Here is a 17,928-nt window from a genome sequence, read left to right as displayed (position 1 = left end):
AAAATCACCAACAAAAACATATAGTACTGGAGAAATCAGAGTAAATCCTAATTACATAGGCCATCCTGACTTGTTTTTCAGGCTTCTGAGGCAAAATCAGCAAACTTAAACACACATTTGATCATCTGTACACTTGAACATATTCGGGGTTTTGTCAAGCCATTTCGTGGAAAGTCATTATAATCTGTACAATACAAAAGAAAAGGGGACTTACTTTCACCGAATCGCACCAAAATCCTTAAACTGGGACCTCAGATAATCACTATATTTTAATATTTTGTTGCTACTTGCAGCTGTAACTGAAAGGTTAAGTAAAATTTTCACATTAGTGCAACTTGATTTTAGTAAGCGCGGATATGATTTGTCAGAAATTATACAGAATTTAGAGGGCTGCGGTTGCTAACTGCGTGTTTTGTACTTAGCTTTTACATCTTTGTGTTGGTCTTTTTAAACTTGACTTTCCACCTGCTTTCAGGCTTAGTAGTGAAAGCCATCAAGTGTGAGAGAGAGAGAGAGATAGTGAAGATAAAGAGTGGAGCTTTGATTGAGATGCAGTCATATAATCTGTTTGTGCAGCACGTCGGTGATTTTTTTTTCTGAACCTAAAGAGCAACTGCGTCATGGTATTAATGGAGACGTGTACATGTACAGTACATGTGTGTGGGGCTGATGGATTCAACCTTCGCTTATCGAGGAAGGAAGGACACTTAAAAAGAAGTCTTTGTTTCCAGCCACTATTGTTACTGTAGACAGTGATGACGGTGATGATGACTTAGCCCCAGTCTGTCTGTATGTAATGGCATCGATCTGGGTCACAGGCCGCTGCATGATTAAAAAAAGATTTTTAACCCGTTTCTCATGTTGCGACTCTGTTCCTTTGTCATCACTTAGCGGACGGATTTTTTAAAAATGTTTTTATTTTTATCCAGATGGTTAGAGGATTCTTTGGGGATTCCAGAGATACCTTCAGAACAGTGTGTAGTGTTGTTAAACGAATCTTCTGCGTTTTACAAACGCCGCTGGTTAATTATCTTTTGGAAAAAACTGGTAGTCACCTCTGTGACACGAATGTATGCTAATAAAGGGGAGGCACAAACTTGGGCTACTGACGACTATGAGACAGATGGAAACATGGAAGCCTAGGCTCATTCTAGGGGCAGGGAAGCTGACATTTTGAGCTTTTTAGGCTTAAAATAAGTCAGTCTTTATTTTTGTGAAACTGTCTGATTGCATTAGACTTATCTAAGCGCAAAATAGCTTTGTGAAACTTGATGAAACCGGCCCCAGAGCTCGCTCTCTGGCCTATTCTACCATAAACATCAGATATGCAACGGTTCCCATGGCACTTAAAATTGCACTTAAAATCTTCAGCACCAGAGATAGAAGTTAGTCTGTGTAGATGGCGCACTTCGGCTGCTGCAGGTGTTCCCTTTTTTTGCCCATAGGTGGCGCAGGTTGCACTGGCCTGCAGGTCTGACACTGCAGCTTGCAAGTAGATAATACTGGCTGCGTTAAGGGAGCCTAAATTTGGATGCTTCATATCAACAACACTGCGTTCTCGGGCGGAGTACAGGACAGCCTGACATGGATACAAGCAGACTGGCCCCTCATACAGTCTTTTTACTCACAACTGTGTGCATGTACAGTATGTGAACATGTACTGTATGTGCATGCTCTTGGCTCTAGACTTTGCTTTGACCCTTACGCAGCTTCTCCGTACACTATGATAGTTTATATCGTGACGGATGTAATGTTTGCCGGGATCTGCAGTAGGAAGAGTAATGCTATTATAGTAGAAGTGGCTTAGGAGCTAGCCCTCTGGTTCACCTCCCTGTAATTCTAAATGCCCCCTGAGTTAAATATATTTTTCCCCACAGCCCGTATCTTCAGTCCCACTCTGTCTGCCAAGCTTTTCCTTTCTGCTTATCAGTTGAATTGTTAGAAAGATCCATCTTCAGATACCTTTCCTCTGCGAAAACCAAAATCTTATGATGTAACTGTTATGAAGTCGAGCTTTTGACTATGCAGAAATGATGCCTGCCTTATGATCTTCTTATCCCTCCTCTTTGTCTTTGTTTCTGTGTCGTTTTTTTTTTTTCCCCCTCAGAGTTATGCGCTCTACATCACCGGAGATGAAAATGCTACTTCGACAGATGTGTCAAAGTACCTGGTCAAGCTCTCTGCAGGTCTGTTGCATGTGCATGTGGGTTTTGTCACCAGCCTCAAAGATCATTGTACTTGTCTTTGATTGTATCCTGGGACTGTGTATGTGTTTCTGACTGAACCCTTTGACTGTTTTTGTTTGTGGTTGTGAACATTTATTGACAATCAGCCCTTATTATCTGCCAGGCCCGTAGTTCCCTGCTTCATGGCCCGGTAACGCAGAAAGAAAGGTGTGTGACGCAGGTTTGTGTGTCACCTGATCTCTGCTATTTGTTCTTTGCTTCGACAAAAAAAACCCAACGCAGTGCTGAGGTGACAGCAGTCGCTGCAGGTCTTTGATCAGCCCTTATCCCACGGACGCAGAATTGGATTTTGACTTGGTGGGTGGTGCATCCAGAGGGACTGTTTTTTTCCCAGCGCTGCGATGGCCTTTTTCAGTGACAAAACAAAACCAAACAACAACAGATGTGATCCACATAAACACAGCCCTCCACTCATCAGGAAAGAAATGACACCTTAATTTCACTTAATTTCCACTTAATTTCCACTTAATTTTAGCGCCCGTTTCTTTTTAGTGACAAATTTAACAACCAGTCAGTGTAGGTTTGAAAATGCTGGAATACGGTCGAGAATAGAATGTGATGAGCATGATTTTCCGTTGACCTCTTTCCCCTGCTGTCGCCCCCTCCAATCTCTTTCTCTCTCTCTCATCTTCATCTATCTCAGGCCAGAAGTCCTGTGCCAGTGAACCGCATTACAGAAGGTAATTCAGCTCACAGCAGTGAGAGGAAGAGCTTTATGATTTTATTACCTCTGACGAGGAGGTTGTGTTTTCACCCTCGTCTGTTTGTTGGCTTGTTTGTTTATTTGTCAGCAGGATTACGTAAAAAGTACCGAACCGATTTCCATCAAACTCAGTGGAGGGATGGGTCATGGGCCGGAGAGGAACCCATTAAATTTTGGTGTGGATTCGGTTAAAGGGGCAGACCCAAGAATTTTTTTATTACTTTTCTTAACATTGCGAGAGAGGCCGTTTCTCAACATTATCGTCATCGTTTGGCCTCGGCGGCGGTATACGTTCTGCTGATTGCCATTCTAGTTTTTTTGTGGTTTTATAGCAGCAAAGCAGAATTACGTGCAATGATAAGGTTTTTGAAGTCACAGTAAAATAGCTGAAAATCACCGCCTTGAAGTTTTTTTTTCTTTTTATGATTTGGATTTTTTTTTTCTTTCTTTCAAAAAAAGCATGCCAACGTGTAATAACTCAAAGATCAAATTGCAGCAAAATATTTTTTGAGCCATTATGCTTGAACCGATTAAGTTAAAACTTTGAATTAGAATTGAGAAGGAATTTTTAAAAAAGGCTTTGAAATTCTATGTTTTCTTCTGATTATTTTCATCTGCATTTATTCCTTTTTTGCCTTTCATTACATTAGATCGTTAGTTGTTCGTCTTACTGATGTTCATATGTATTTATTCTAGACAGAGCAGCGTGAAGACCATGCTTTCCTGTGTGAGTCTGTCTGAGCAGCTTGTGGTCTGGCTCACCTCGGAGGGTAAGACGAGCAGGTCTTCTTTCCCCTTTTATCTGTACAGGGCCGCCATATCGGCACCAAACCAGTTTGCATTAATGCAAATTTAGGCATTCACATCTTTCCAGTGAACCCACAGCCTGGGAACGGGGCTCTCTTACAGCCAAAACACATTGTGAAGTGTTAGTAAATTCAGAGTTTTTGTTTGTGCCTGGACACTTCTTATAATAAAGTAGCTACACTATAAATCCAATGAAAGTTTACAGTATTTAAAGTGTATAACGGTGATCTGATAATGATGTAAAGCATGTACATACAACATAAAAACTGTGGTGTTAATGGCTTAAGTGCTTCATTGAACAAAATTTGAGTGGAAAAAGCTGCATTTCTATTTGGAAGGGGACAGCTGCGTTATCTGTTATGATGCGTTTCTTTTTAATCTCAGATGCGGAAACCTCTATATCAGGGCACAGCTTTGTGTGTAACCTGTTTAAATAAACACTCATCCCTCTCATTTCACTGGTTTAGGTTTCACCCTGAAGGACCTGGACTCAGTCCCGTTTGGCGTGGCTCTGCCCATCCGAGAGGCCATCTACCGCTGCAGGGAACAGCCGTGTTCTGATTGGTCTGAGGAGGTCTGTATGCTGATTGGGCGACAGGATTTGACCAAACAAGCCCACAAGATGACCCTGGCCAAGAGCAAAGCTGTGAGTGTGAAATAAATTGAAACCCAGAGCTTTTTCTTTGTCATTAAGAGCTAGATTAGGAAACAGACACTGTTACATCTCAGCTGTGAATAAAACTACAAGTCTTGTTATCACGGACAAATACAATGGTATTTTATTGTGACTCACCTTGTATTTCTCAGTCCAAAACCTTTACCCCCCCAGGTAAAGGTTTGTGAGCGCAAACAACGTATGCAAATTGCCCCCAATCCCAGCAGTATTTGTGAGGGCTTGCAGCTTGGCCCAACCCTCACAATATTTTCAAAAGTGCCAAAACCACGGCAGATTTTTCCTGCCATTTTCACCACCCCAAATTAATGGACATCTGTCTGTGTAATAAATCTTAAAACCAGTGAGCTTGTTGAGACAAAACATGAGTCACTGAAGACTGTCCAGACTTTTTTCTACGGGTTTAGAGTTTAAAATTGGATTATAGCCACAGTATATTTTGTCGGCAGCTGTCACTGTGGCTGTATGTGAATGTGTATCACTTGCGTGCGTCTCCAGTCTGTAGGCTCAGGTCTGTCCTTGGAGCCTCCTGCGACGGCAGAAGCAGATGAGGAGGAAGATGGGATGTCAGACATCATTCAAGAGGTAACAGACTGAGTAAACATCATCTCCTACATTACTGGTCTGGCTCCACTTCAAAGATAATGTTCTCTAATCATTGTTAGTTATCTAGAGAAGTGGTTCTCTAAACTGATTACTAATTATTTTAGTTGTCCATTTCTACCATTACTTAGCTTAGCTAACCCCTGGTTGGGAATCACTGATCTAGTGCAGGCTAGCTGTTTGTTTTCTGAGGCTCTTCCAGATAAACCGTGCCCCGACTATTATTTTCAGACTTAGCCATTATTTGAATCTGTTTATCATTTGAAAATTTACAGTATTCATGCCCTGTCTCTCTCCTCTCCAGGTCACAGGGCTGATCTGGAGTCAGGATCTTAGGGTCCAGGAGGTCCGGAGGCTCCTGCAGAGTTCCAGACCGGTCCGAGTCAGTGTTGTCCAGCTACCGGAGGTTTCTGACCACGAGTACATAGAGGAGAAAGAGAACAAGTAAGAATAATGTACTGTGTGTGTGTGTGTGTGTGTGTGTGTGTGTGTGTGTGTGTGTGTGTGTGTGTGTGTGTGTGTGTGTGTGTGTGTGTGTGTGTGTGTGTGTGTGTGTGTGTGTGTGTGTGTGTGTGTGTCCTGACTGCCTCTTGTCTTGGAACATAGATACACACAGACGGTTAAACTCTGGTTTGGTGGGACACAGTATGGTTTTCTGTCCTCTGGTGCCTTTCTTCTCATTTGTTTATTTGAGATTTTTGTTACTCTTTTCTACTGTTTCAAATCGGTCTGGGTTTCTCCAAAATGTTCTTTTGCTGACAGTTCTATTTTCAGTGTTTTCTTTCGTCTCAAGCTCTGTCCTCATTTTGTCTCTGTCTCACAGTTTAACTTTGAGAAATCACTGGGATGCCTGCTGTAATCCAGGGTTTATACAGTATAAATTACATATTTTTTTTTCTGACTCAGACTCTGTAATGTTTCCTTAGTTTTGATACCCTGCTCTCTTTTTGGCCACGTCTTTGTATCCTCCCCAGACTCCTGCAGTTGTGTCAGAGGACCATGGCTCTCCCAGTTGGCCGAGGCCTCTTCACTCTCTTCTCCTATCACCCTGTACCGACTGAACCTTTACCTGTCCCCAAACTCAACCTCACAGGTAATGTGATAACGTTGAAATGTCAACATTCTCACCAGTGTCAATGCATTGGGTAATATCATTAAATATTTGGAATACTGGGAAATTTGAAAAAAAGTGTGTTACAGACAGGGAGTCTGAGAAAAATTCATTTAGTGCATTGGTGTTTAAATATTCACCCTAGACTGGGTTTTATTTATTTAGCCAGGGCATCTCTTGATATACATTATATCTCTTGTAAGAGAGACCTGTCCAAAATGGCATTGTAAAATACTGTAAGTGTCAAATAGTTACAGAAGAACACACATCATTCATTTAAAACAATCACATCTAACACAGGAGAAGACAACAAAACAGGAACTGAGAAAAACTTTACTGTTTAAAACAACGGCCTTTCTCATGAAACATTTTTTGAATATGATGTTTGAGTGTGTGGTATGAAGAAAGTCATTCCAGTTTTGTCATTATGTTTATGATGTTTACGTGCAGTTTTACTAAAATCTGAGCAGACTCTAGGGACACATCAGATTATCCATCTGGATGATAGCTGTTAGAAACAGGAGAAAGTCCGTCCAGTCAACTTGCATAGATTACAGAAATGATTTCCTGTTCCGAGATTGAAAATAAACCGCATAGATGAATGATAGACAGGGTCAAGCCTACGAAGTAATGAGTCTGATTGCTGCGTATAGAGAAATATACAAAATCATTGAGAAAGAAGGACGCCCTGTTGAATATCTTGAAATCCACCCACTCATTCTTAATGTTAATATTGTGAATACTTAAGTTTCTTTTAACAGAAAATGTTAAATGTTGATGTTATGTTCAGAGTCTGTGTATTTCTCTTGTTCTACTCCAGGCCGCGCCCCGCCTCGGAACACTATGGTAGACCTGAACAGCGGGAATATTGACGTTCCTCCCAATATGACTGGCTGGCCCAGCTTCCATAATGGAGTGGCTGCTGGACTTAAAATAGCCCCAGCTTCACAGGTCAGTCTGAAACCAGAGCTGCATTAACTCCTCATCAGGACTTGTGTTCAGTTTTACTTACCTGCGGCTCATTACTCAGTTGTTTCTACAGTCTGCCCTGTTGGATTTTTTTTTTTTTTTTTTAATTAAATTTGCTGTGTGTACTAATAGTCATCATGATAAAACCTAATGTTTTTGATGAAGCTGTAACATTTCCTCTAATGTCTCCATAAGGCTGAAATTTCGACTTGTATACAAGGAAAAACAATTAACATGAAATGTATCGAGGGCATTCATGATCCCTTAAAACTTCTTAAATTTGGAAATACTCAAACAAACTCGTAGATAATCTGGTCGCGGTTGTTCAAGCTTGCATTGTAAACGTTCTCACCCTCCCGCAGTAAACAAACCTTCCTTATTCTTGTACAAATAAACGCGACTTCTCTTTTTGTTTGTTAAGGTGGACTCAGCCTGGATTGCGTACAACAAGCCAAAGAGCCCTGAGCTGGCTAATGAGTATGCGGGCTTCCTTATGGCCCTGGGCCTCAACGGACACCTCACCAAGCTGGCCACGCTCAACATACATGACTACCTCACCAAGGTACACACACATGCACACAAAAGCGTACATGTTTCACACCTTGAGTTTCCCAGCACAAACAGAGCAAACATACACATTTTATTTATAACCATACTTGCATACACAGGCAGACAAATTATAGGCTTTAACGAATACTTTCTACCTTAATGCTCAGTTTACTGTAGGTGGTGCGCTAAATGACTGTTTCTTTCTAAACTACTGCGGTATAAACACTCACACACACAGAGTACGCACACCGACTTACAAAGAATTGCAAGAAAGTAAAGCAAAAATTAACCTAAACACAGTTTACGCAAAGGTACCTCCCATCTACTTACATTAACATGCACATACACCCTCGCATACACACACACACACGTACACACACACACACACCCTTACACACACATTTTTCTCTAGATGACTGTAAATGAGATATGTAAACTTGCAGCAGAGCCAGGCAGCCAGTCAAATCGAAACTCTGCGAGAACTTTGAAACAAGACGAGTCCTTCCCACTTTCAGGTGAGAAAAATAACAGGATGCTGCAAGCCAAAGCTTATTCTTGCTCAATTAAAAAGTCAGTGTAAAGATGTGGTTAAAGATGAAGAGGAACCCTTGCACCAAATCCACACAGTATCCACACCGGGTTCGAGATTGATTCATTTTCATTTCCCATTTTGATTCAAGATGTGAATTGAAGCAGCAGGTCATAAAGACGAGCGAGCTTTCCGTATCAGTCATTTCTCTATAGACGAGATGAGAGTGTTCTCATACGGACTTTAAAGTACCTTAAATTTAGAGAAAATCCACTTTCTAAAGTGGTCGATTTGAAATGTGACTGTTTCGACCCCGATCCATTCAGAAAGCTGCCAGCTCAGGAAAAAAAGGGTTAAAATTTCGGTTCCAAATGCTCATGTGATCTGCAAGATGTTCTCCACGACATTTTCAATCTTTTTTTTCTCTGCCTCTATGTGGTGTTCTAGCTCGAAAAGAGTTTTCTCGTAAATTCAAGCTGGCTTCATATACATAAAGGTTATGGTATTAATTTGATGCTGAAATCATGTAATTGGTCAGAATTTCCTTTTTTCACAATGCTGAAGTTAGGAACTTGGTCTGGTGTGTTGAGGGAATCATCAAAACCGTAACTAACTCATCTCACCTTACACATTATAAACTCCACCAATAATATGTTTTTTATGTTTGGTTAAATTCTTATGGTAGTCAGAATCTATTGCGATTAATTATACTGTAAGTAAAATAACTATACAGTGCAATCAGAGTCCCCTATTTTATCCATTACAATTAATACACAGAAACTAATTTTTGGACAGAGACACTAACAGCTCAGATGAAAAATGATGTAAAGTTGCACAGTAAAATATGACAGTAACTCTGGGCCTCAAGTCTGAATGAAAGCCATGAACGTGGTTTACAGTGAAGCCTGTTTGTAGCTGGTGGTTTTCTGTTGGTTTCTATTCTCGCTGTAGAAGAAAAATTACACTGACATACTTTGGATCAGTTCATCAGAATTGTGTATCGTTGTGGTTTTAGAGAGAATTTGTGTGTGTGTGTGTGTGTGTGTTTGTGTGTGTGTGTGTGTGTGTGTGTCCCTCATTTAAGCATCCCAGTGTGTTCAACTTGTTATTGCAGCCTTTTACGAAGACAAACTGAGACAGCGTATTTTCTTTTTTCAATTGTGGCTTTAAAATCTTTAAACTTGTATCAATCATTTGAGTTTTACTGTTCATTTAAAAGATTTAAAAGTTCAGTTTTTTTCCTTTATTTTCTGATGAGACAATTTTAAAAGAAAGAAAATGAGAGAAATGACAGTAGTCTGACACTCACACTGGGATTTAATTTTCCCATTTTTTTCAAAAATCTTGAAATCTTGTTGTTGGATCTTTTCCTGGATATTTTTCAGAATTTCGGAATGAATTATTGTGTTTATGTTTATAGAAAAAAGGTTTAAAGTTTACTGATCGGGGCGTTAACTCATGAATGGCTGAATGTTTGTTTGACAATTTACAGTTAGTTACATGAGTATTTGGACAGTGACATAATTTTTTTAATTTTGCTTGTGTACACCACCACAGTGGATTCGAAACAGCCGTCAAGATGTGATTGAAGTGTAGACTTTCAGCTTTCATTAAAGGGGTGTAACAAAGATATCACATTAACTGTTTAGGAATTACCATTTTTATACATAGTCTGTAATTTTCAGAGGCTCAAAAGTAATTGGACAAACTAACATAATTATGATATACGGATTGTTTTCAATGCTTGGATGAAAATCCTTTGTAGTGAATGACTGCCTAAGGTCTGGAACCCATGGACGTCACCAAATGCTGAGTTTCCTCCCTTGCGATGCTTTGCCAGGCCTTTACTGCAGCTGCCTTCAGTTGCTGCTTGTTGGTGGGTCTTTCTGCCCTCAGATTTTTTCTTCAGTAAGTGAAAAGAAATCTCAGTTGGGTTGAGGTCAGGTGACTGACTTGGCCATTGAAGAATATTCCAAATCTTTGCCTTGAGAAGCTCTCGAGGTGTTTTCGCAGTATGTTTTGGGCCATTATCCATCTGTACTATGAAGCACCGTCCTATCAGTTTTGAAGCATTTGGCTGAATCTGAGCAGATAGTATAGACCTGTACACTCCAGAATTCATCCTGCTACTTCAATCAGCAGTCACATCATCAATAAACACCACTGACCAAGTTCCACTGGCAGCCATACATGCCCATGTCATAACACTGCCTCCACCATGTTTGACAGATGATGTGGTATGTTTTGGATCATGAGCCGTTCCTTTCCTTCTCCATACTCTTCTCTTCCCATCATTCTGGTACAAGTTAATCTTGGTCTCATCTGTCCAAAGACTCTTGTTCCAGAACTGGGCTTTTTTAGAGGGTTTCTAGCAAAGTCTATTCTGGCCTTTCTGTTCTTGAGTGTTACCAGCAATTTGCACCTTGTTTACCACAAGGTTGAGTGTTACCAGTAGTTGATGGTAACACTGACTGTCTGTATTTACATTCATGAAGGCATCTCCTGATTGTAGACTTTGACAATAATACTCCTGTCTCCTAGAGAGTGTTCTTGACCTGGCTAGATGTTGTGAAGGGTTTTTCTTGAACAAGGAAAGAATTCCGCGATCATCCACTTCATTTGGTGTCCGTGGTCTTCCAGGCCTTTTGGAGTTGCTGAGCTTGCCAGTGTATTCTTTCTTTTTAAAAATGAGCCAAATTGTTGATTTGGCTACTCCTAAAGTTTCTGCCGTCTGATAGGTTTGTTGTGTTTTTTCAGCCCCATGACGGTCTCCTTCATTTGCATCGACACCTCTTTGGACCACATGTTGAGAGTTCCCATGAACAGCTACTAAATGCTTGTTCAACATTTGGAATAAACTCCAGACATTTTATCTGCTTCCTTTGTCATGAAATAATGAGGGAACAAGCCAAACCTGGCCATGAAACTGATTGTCAGTCAAATGTCCAACTACTTTTGAGCCTCTGAAAATGAGGGACTATGTATAAAAATGTCTTTAATTCCCAAACGGTTAATGTGATGTTTTTTTTTTTTTTTTTAACCCTCTTGAATTAAAGCTGAACGTCTACACTTCAATCACATCTTGATGTTGTCGTTTCATATCCACTGTGGTGATGTACAGAGGCAAAGTTATGAAAATCGTGTCACTGCGCAAATACTTACGGACCTAACTGGAAGGGTTCATTGGCATTTTAATTGTTAATTGTCAGTCAGTTTCTTAAACAGAGTGATTGATCTCTGACTATCCTATAAAAAAATGGTGATTGGATCTTTTCATTTCAATAAAGAGCAAAAGTGTTGAGTGTTGACTTCACACTCAAAATTTTAAATTATAGATGACCCTTTTCAGAGTGTTTGCAGGCAGAGCATGGTCTACTCGCATGTTGTCATTAGACACACATTATTATTAAACACACACACACACAGGTGATGCACAGGAGTCCAAAGAAAGCTGTCAGTCATGGTGAGCTGGTGTGGAAACTGATTTGGACTCCTCAGATATCAGAGTCACAGTTAGAGCCGATTACATTGGAAATAATTTTTTCTGCAGCAGCCGTTATCTTGTACACAGAGACAAACATCACGTTACGTGGTGTGATATAGATTGACGGTTACATTTTGCTAAAACTGACCATTCTTTAACGGACATACTGTTCTTAGGAAAAGAATCCCTCAGATCTCAGCTTTCAAAGTGTCCACTCTCTGTATTGTGTGTTAATACTGTGACAGGAAGTTATTATTATTCATATTTATCATTGACAACTTTTCGGCTATCTCTTTGTCGCCCCAAATCCACATTTTTGTATCCCCTCCACCCTGTCAGGGCCATGAGATGACCAGTATTGGGCTCCTACTGGGCGTGTCTTCAGCCAAACTGGGCACGATGGACATGTCAGTTACCCGCCTGCTTAGTATACACATCCCTGCCCTGCTCCCACCCACCTCTACTGAGCTGGATGTACCACACAATGTTCAGGTAAGAGTGAGAGTGCATACTTAGCTCAAATCATCCTAGATCACGTGACACATATCTGCCGTTTGTCCCTAGCACACAGAGATGGGAAAGAAAGCTTTCATGTTTTCTGCCCCAGGCACTTGGACTAGTTTACAGAGGGAAATTGAATTAAAGAACTGCGTATCCCAAAGTGAATTCAAAGCTATTCAAAACTGTATGGTAAATGACTCCTTGTACATTTGGAGCATTTTACCCCTCAGTGTCAGATCTTTTCGATCTGTCGTCACTTTTAAATCGTGGCTAAAGACCTAACCTTATGCAGTTACTTTCAAGTCTTTATAAATAGTAACTTAAAAATATTATATAGTATTATAAAGTATTATATGTTGTCTGTCAAAGTTAGTACCCTTCTATTTTTTGTTTTCATGATTTAACTAATTTTATAAAATTTAATTAAAGAATTATTTTGTTATTCAATTTAATTTTATTATTTAGCTGTCTTGTTTTAATTTGTGACTTGTATTGTAATTTCTCACTGTAAAGCACATTGCACAACAATGCCTGTTGTTGTTTTTAAATAGGCTCTAAAAATACATTTGACTAATAGTCTCTGTTTTTTAGCTCTTTATTGTTTGGTAACTTTCTCTGTTGTTTATTTAGCCTCCATCGATCGTCACCTGATTTTTAATTATAGTTTATTTGTGTGCTTACTATTGTCTTGTCTTGTCCGAAACTTGTAATGCTGCTGTCCTGGTCAGGTCTCCCTTGAAAAGAGGTTTATAACCTCAGTGGGATTTACCTGGTTAAATAAAAGTTAAGAGTAAGAATAAGAGTAAGAATAAAAAAAGTCTGCATGAGAATAGATCAGTGTATCGGTGCAGTTAGAATTGCAGTAAGTGATTTATATATGAGTAATTAAGTAACTATGTGTCTAACTGTGTCTCTGTATGGTTTATATTAAGAACTACAGTTAATTAGTTGTTAACTACAATTAAGAACTAAGAACTCACAAATATCTACAAGATCAATTCTCTCTCTGTCTGTTCTGCAGGTTGCTGCTGTAATTGGCATTGGGCTGGTCTACCAGGGAACAGGACACAGACACAATGCTGAAGTCTTGCTGTCTGAGATAGGTGTGTGTGTGTGTGCGTGCGTGCGTGTGTACATGCGTGTGCGCATATTTTGCACGGTGGACAGACAGAGGACACTTTTTCAAACAAGACCCGGATTAACTATGGGTTTAAAACCGGGATACTCAAACTTTTAATCAAATATGCAGGTGAATTTTACTTGACCTAATGCTTTCAAAATGTGCAACTCATAAATAGAGCTGCAGCGATTAGTCGATTGACAGGAAATTTACCAGCAACTGTTTTCATCATCAATCGTTTCAGTCATTTTTCAAGCAAAAATGCCAAACTGGTTCCAGCTTCTCAAATAAGTGGATTTGATGTTTTGTTTTTCAGATATGATAGTAAATTTGAATATCTGTGGGTTGGTTGAATAAAACAAGACATTTTAATACACCTCATTGGGCTGTGGGAAACATACTGTATAACGTTGGATAACTTGTCTTTACCTTATATTTTCTGCACTGTCTTTGTAGTGTAAACAGTCTAACCCAAACACTTAAACATAAGAAAATATATCCTAATAACTTAATAAGTGACTTGTGGTCCAATCCAGATTGATTAGGCGGTCAGTCTGGATCCTGACCTTGGCCCGGACTTTGAAAATCCCTGGTTTTAAGTAATACTCAAGCTCTGTTGGTCAATATGAAAAGCACTGACTTTATACGCATTCAGGTAGAAGTGGTTGACCTCCTGTACCATGGTGTTCCTCTCTTGACCTGTAATCTTGCTTTGAGTCTGTTTCTTGCATTTGCTTGTCACGGATAGTTGGCAAAATTGTGTTTGTCTGTGTGTGTCTCTTAGGTCGACCCCCTGGTCCGGAGATGGAGTACTGTACAGACAGAGAGTCCTATTCACTAGCTGCTGGACTCGCCCTGGGCATGGTCTGTCTGGGGGTAAGTCACAACACATGAAAACATGCTGCTGCTCAAACAAATATTTGCAGAAAAATGTTAGTGTTGTTTTAACCTGCTGGAAGTTGCTGGAGGGTGGGGTTCATTTCAGAATGAATCAGATTGTTTTCAGGGAGATTGGCGGTCACAGAAAGTTACATGAACTTTACTTTGCCCTTTGCGTTATGATTTGATATTGTGGCTGTGCTATTGTGCTATTTTCCTCTGGATTTCTTCTTGTTTATGTGTTTATCGTTGTGCCAAAGGGCAACTCCAGAGAGAAACCACTGCTTTCTCACAAAACCTGATGTTTATCATTGATATTTTAGAACAGAAACAATTTCTGCCCCTTAAGTGGCAATTTCAAAAATTTTCATTCAAATTAATGTCTGTTCAGTCACTATCTATCACCGAACGAGGTAACACAATGGTGACTGAGGCTATGGCCCACTGATGAAAGTATTTCAATATTTATATACTTGCAGTGTTACAAACTGGGTGTCTTTGGCGACATTACCCGAAAAAATGCAGTATTAAGTTACTGCCAATTCAAAGAGAACGTTAAAAACATTTAACTGGCGAAACATGAGTTGACTTTTATCGTGAAGTAGTAACAGGAAATAAAATGTTTGTCTTTGAGCTACGCACTTAACGCTGTTGTTCATCAAAAATGCGTCTGCAAAACAAGACAACGGTCATTTCGGGCATTTCTGGACAGCGGATCAGTTTGAAATATTGCAGGGAGTAACCGAACAAGAAGGAGCGGCCACATTGACCTGTTAGATGAAGAGCCGCAGGCGAAAGGCTGCACACCTCCGACTTCTCGGCGAGGTAACCAACTCCTTGCCCGCCCTCTGTTCCCCCTCTCTCTCCTTGCAGCATGGCAGTAACCTGATTGGGATGACAGACCTGAATGTTCCTGAGCAGTTGTACCAGTACATGGTGGGGGGCCACCGCAGGGCTCAGGCCGGGGCCAACCGGGAGAGACATAAGTCTCCCAGCTACCAAATCAAGGTAGGTGGAAAAATCCTTGTCTTTTTCTGTTATTTTTCTCGAATGTTCAACAGTGGTATTTCGCTGTACTAATATAACGGTGAAAACTGTACCACTATATGTAATAACACGTTAGTGCTAGCTTTATGGGTCTTCTAAACTCTTCCATGTCTCTTGAAGGCCCAGTAATTGATTCATAGCACTCTTATTATAGCATTTAATAGTGTTCTAACTTCATTATATATAAAGGCTACCTTGTAGAGCCCGACGAATACGTTTGGTATGGTATCCAATATTTGTTTTTCACAAATATGCTGTATTGGCATGGAAGTCTGCTGATAAATAACAAGAAACTGCAGCACAAATATTACAAAGAGTTTTTTGTGATACATCAGAAACACTTCTATAGTTACTCCATCAGAGAGTGCCTACAAGTTTTATTTTTCAGCTGTGAAATGTCCACTCAGTATGTGTCCTGGTCACAATTCTTTAGTAATCCAATCCTCATCAACAACAATTGTTTATTTTATGCTCTTACCTTAAAAGCCGATATTGGCTGATTAGGTAGTTGTCAGTTGGTTGTAATGAGTCATACAAATTGATACATATTGATATTCATATAATATTCTCATCAGTTTTCATTACATAGTTATGACAAGGGTATGAAAGTGGTACGCGCACCTCTTTAGATAAAGAGTCAGCGCAACACAAAACGGCGTTTCACAGATGATAAAATGAAATACAAGACACTGGTCATTAGCCGATTAGTTACTGTGGTTAGCTAGCTCACCTACAGCCGCCCCTTCTTCAATTACTATCAATGGTCGTTTCAGGAAGGTGACACAATCAATGTGGATGTGACGTGTCCAGGGGCCACGTTGGCCCTTGCCATGATTTACCTCAAGACCAACAACAGGTGAGAAAAGACAAACAACTGATCAATTCACCCACCATCTTTTCAAGCATAGAACCAAACAAGAAACTCATTTTATAGATGTAAAATGAGTCCTTGTACTTTCCAAGTGTTGTTATTTGGTACTACCACCAACAACCTTTGTGCAGTGGTTCAGTTTTATGAATCACTGGCAAGACATTTTCAGATTGTTCCCTTGCTGCCACAAGTGCTTCTACTAAACAATAGCTCCAGGTGTCCAAAGGGCTGCTTAAAAAAAAAACTGGCCCACAGTCAGGCCTAACTGCTGACCCCTGATCCGTTAAATATGAACACAATATGTACAGGTCAGGAAGCATTACTGATATGACTATGTGCTATTCTGAATCAAAATGAGATATCATACTGACCCATTTTCCATTTTATTTTGAGACAAAGAAATTAAAAAAAAGTTAGAGTAAACAGTATGTGGTACCTCGGAGCCAGTGTTGTACATTTAAGAACAACAAAGTTTACAACAGGCACAGAATCATCTACCATTGCTGCGCTAACCAGTATGTTTAGTTTTATAAATAAGGCCAAAGTGTGGTGCTTTCTATGTCATCGAGCAGAGCATCGTAACCTGCCTGATGGAAAATATCATCTCTCAGTGAGTCCAGTCGTCACATTACGCCACAGAAGAACAAGACTCCTCCATCTCCTAGCTTTCTGCTATTGGTCAAGAGGTTCCTGTCTTCTTCAAGGATCACCTGATGCCGGCTGTCTTTTGGTTTAGTGGGTGCTGAAGGGGGGTATTAACACCTCCTTGTTTCTCTGTGGTTCTGTCCACTAGGTCGATTGCTGATTGGCTGAAACCTCCAGACACTTGGTTCCTGTTGGATTTCATCAAGCCAGAGTTTCTGCTGCTGAGGGTTAGTGTGGCTCTAGCTGTGTACACGTGTGTTTGTGTGTGAGATCATTCTTCTCACCTTTCTCTTAATCTGGTACACCTATCTCTCTCCTTTTTTTTTTTTTGCCTCTCTATCCTCACAGACTCTTGCTCGGTGTATTATCATGTGGGATGAAATCCTCCCTAATACTGAGTGGGTCAAGAGTAACATACCCCAGGTGAGAAAATACACACACATGCACATACGCACGCATACACATTATTATGGAGCGGACATATTTGGAGCTGTGATACAGCAGTCTTGGCAAACAAGTCACTGTGACTTGTAAAGAATTCCCAGCTGTGAGGTTTGGTTCATTTCTGCGGAGGGGGCAGATTTAACGTCTTCAGTTCAGTTATTTTATCAATTCCAGCGGCTGATTTGTGTCAGCCAGTGCACTGATTTTGTTGCTTCGTCTGTGATCGTTGTGACAGAATGGTTACTCCAGCTACTGCATATTCAGTTCATGAGAGCTTCTCCATTTGCTGTCACGCACGCTCACTGCCTAGTAGCTTTTCCCTGATGCGCGCACAGAGGAAATGGCCACCCTGGATAAACAAGAAAAGATCAACTTCATAAACCGCTAATCCGCTGAGGAATGTTTGTTTGACGAGTTATCTGAAGAAATTGCTTTGCGGAAACACTTCAACAATGATTGCTTAGAATCTGACATACCCCAGATGATATTAAAAATAACATGGATCTTTTGGAAAAACAACCTTTTTTTTTTACCTTAACACCTACCATAGAGGAGCGAGGTGGTGAACCTCACACTGCTCCGCTTAGTGCAGTTAGTCGTCTGTCAAGATTTTTGTTGTCTGTTTTTGTCTGCTGTTAAGTAACAAAATGTGTGGAACTGGTGTGCTGGGAATATTTGTCTCCTCTGTAAACATGGGAGTCTTCTAGAGAATTACATGGTATTATAGGAGCAATGTATTGTTTTTTT

The 17,928-nt window shown here is 40.2% G+C and overlaps 1 protein-coding gene across 2 annotated transcripts in view; it reads left to right on the top strand.

Annotated features, from left to right (window-relative positions):
* Positions 1-17,928, top strand: part of anapc1 (anaphase promoting complex subunit 1) — a 64,573-nt gene that overhangs the window by 22,118 nt on the left and 24,527 nt on the right. For both annotated transcript variants that reach the window (XM_040139472.1, XM_040139471.1), the window contains exons 25-40: positions 2,108-2,186; positions 2,890-2,926; positions 3,646-3,719; positions 4,224-4,402; positions 4,928-5,014; positions 5,337-5,476; positions 6,007-6,125; positions 6,964-7,094; positions 7,534-7,674; positions 12,014-12,166; positions 13,197-13,278; positions 14,080-14,171; positions 15,048-15,182; positions 15,995-16,077; positions 16,886-16,964; positions 17,086-17,160. In XM_040139472.1, coding sequence (XP_039995406.1) covers positions 2,108-2,186; positions 2,890-2,926; positions 3,646-3,719; positions 4,224-4,402; positions 4,928-5,014; positions 5,337-5,476; positions 6,007-6,125; positions 6,964-7,094; positions 7,534-7,674; positions 12,014-12,166; positions 13,197-13,278; positions 14,080-14,171; positions 15,048-15,182; positions 15,995-16,077; positions 16,886-16,964; positions 17,086-17,160 — 1,686 coding nt within the window. The remainder of the gene's footprint in view (positions 1-2,107; positions 2,187-2,889; positions 2,927-3,645; positions 3,720-4,223; positions 4,403-4,927; positions 5,015-5,336; positions 5,477-6,006; positions 6,126-6,963; positions 7,095-7,533; positions 7,675-12,013; positions 12,167-13,196; positions 13,279-14,079; positions 14,172-15,047; positions 15,183-15,994; positions 16,078-16,885; positions 16,965-17,085; positions 17,161-17,928) is intronic.

Source organism: Xiphias gladius, chromosome 11 (genome assembly GCF_016859285.1).
Source record: "Xiphias gladius isolate SHS-SW01 ecotype Sanya breed wild chromosome 11, ASM1685928v1, whole genome shotgun sequence".
NCBI classification, from domain to species: domain Eukaryota; kingdom Metazoa; phylum Chordata; class Actinopteri; order Istiophoriformes; family Xiphiidae; genus Xiphias; species Xiphias gladius.
This window is presented reverse-complemented; position numbering and strand designations above follow the sequence as displayed.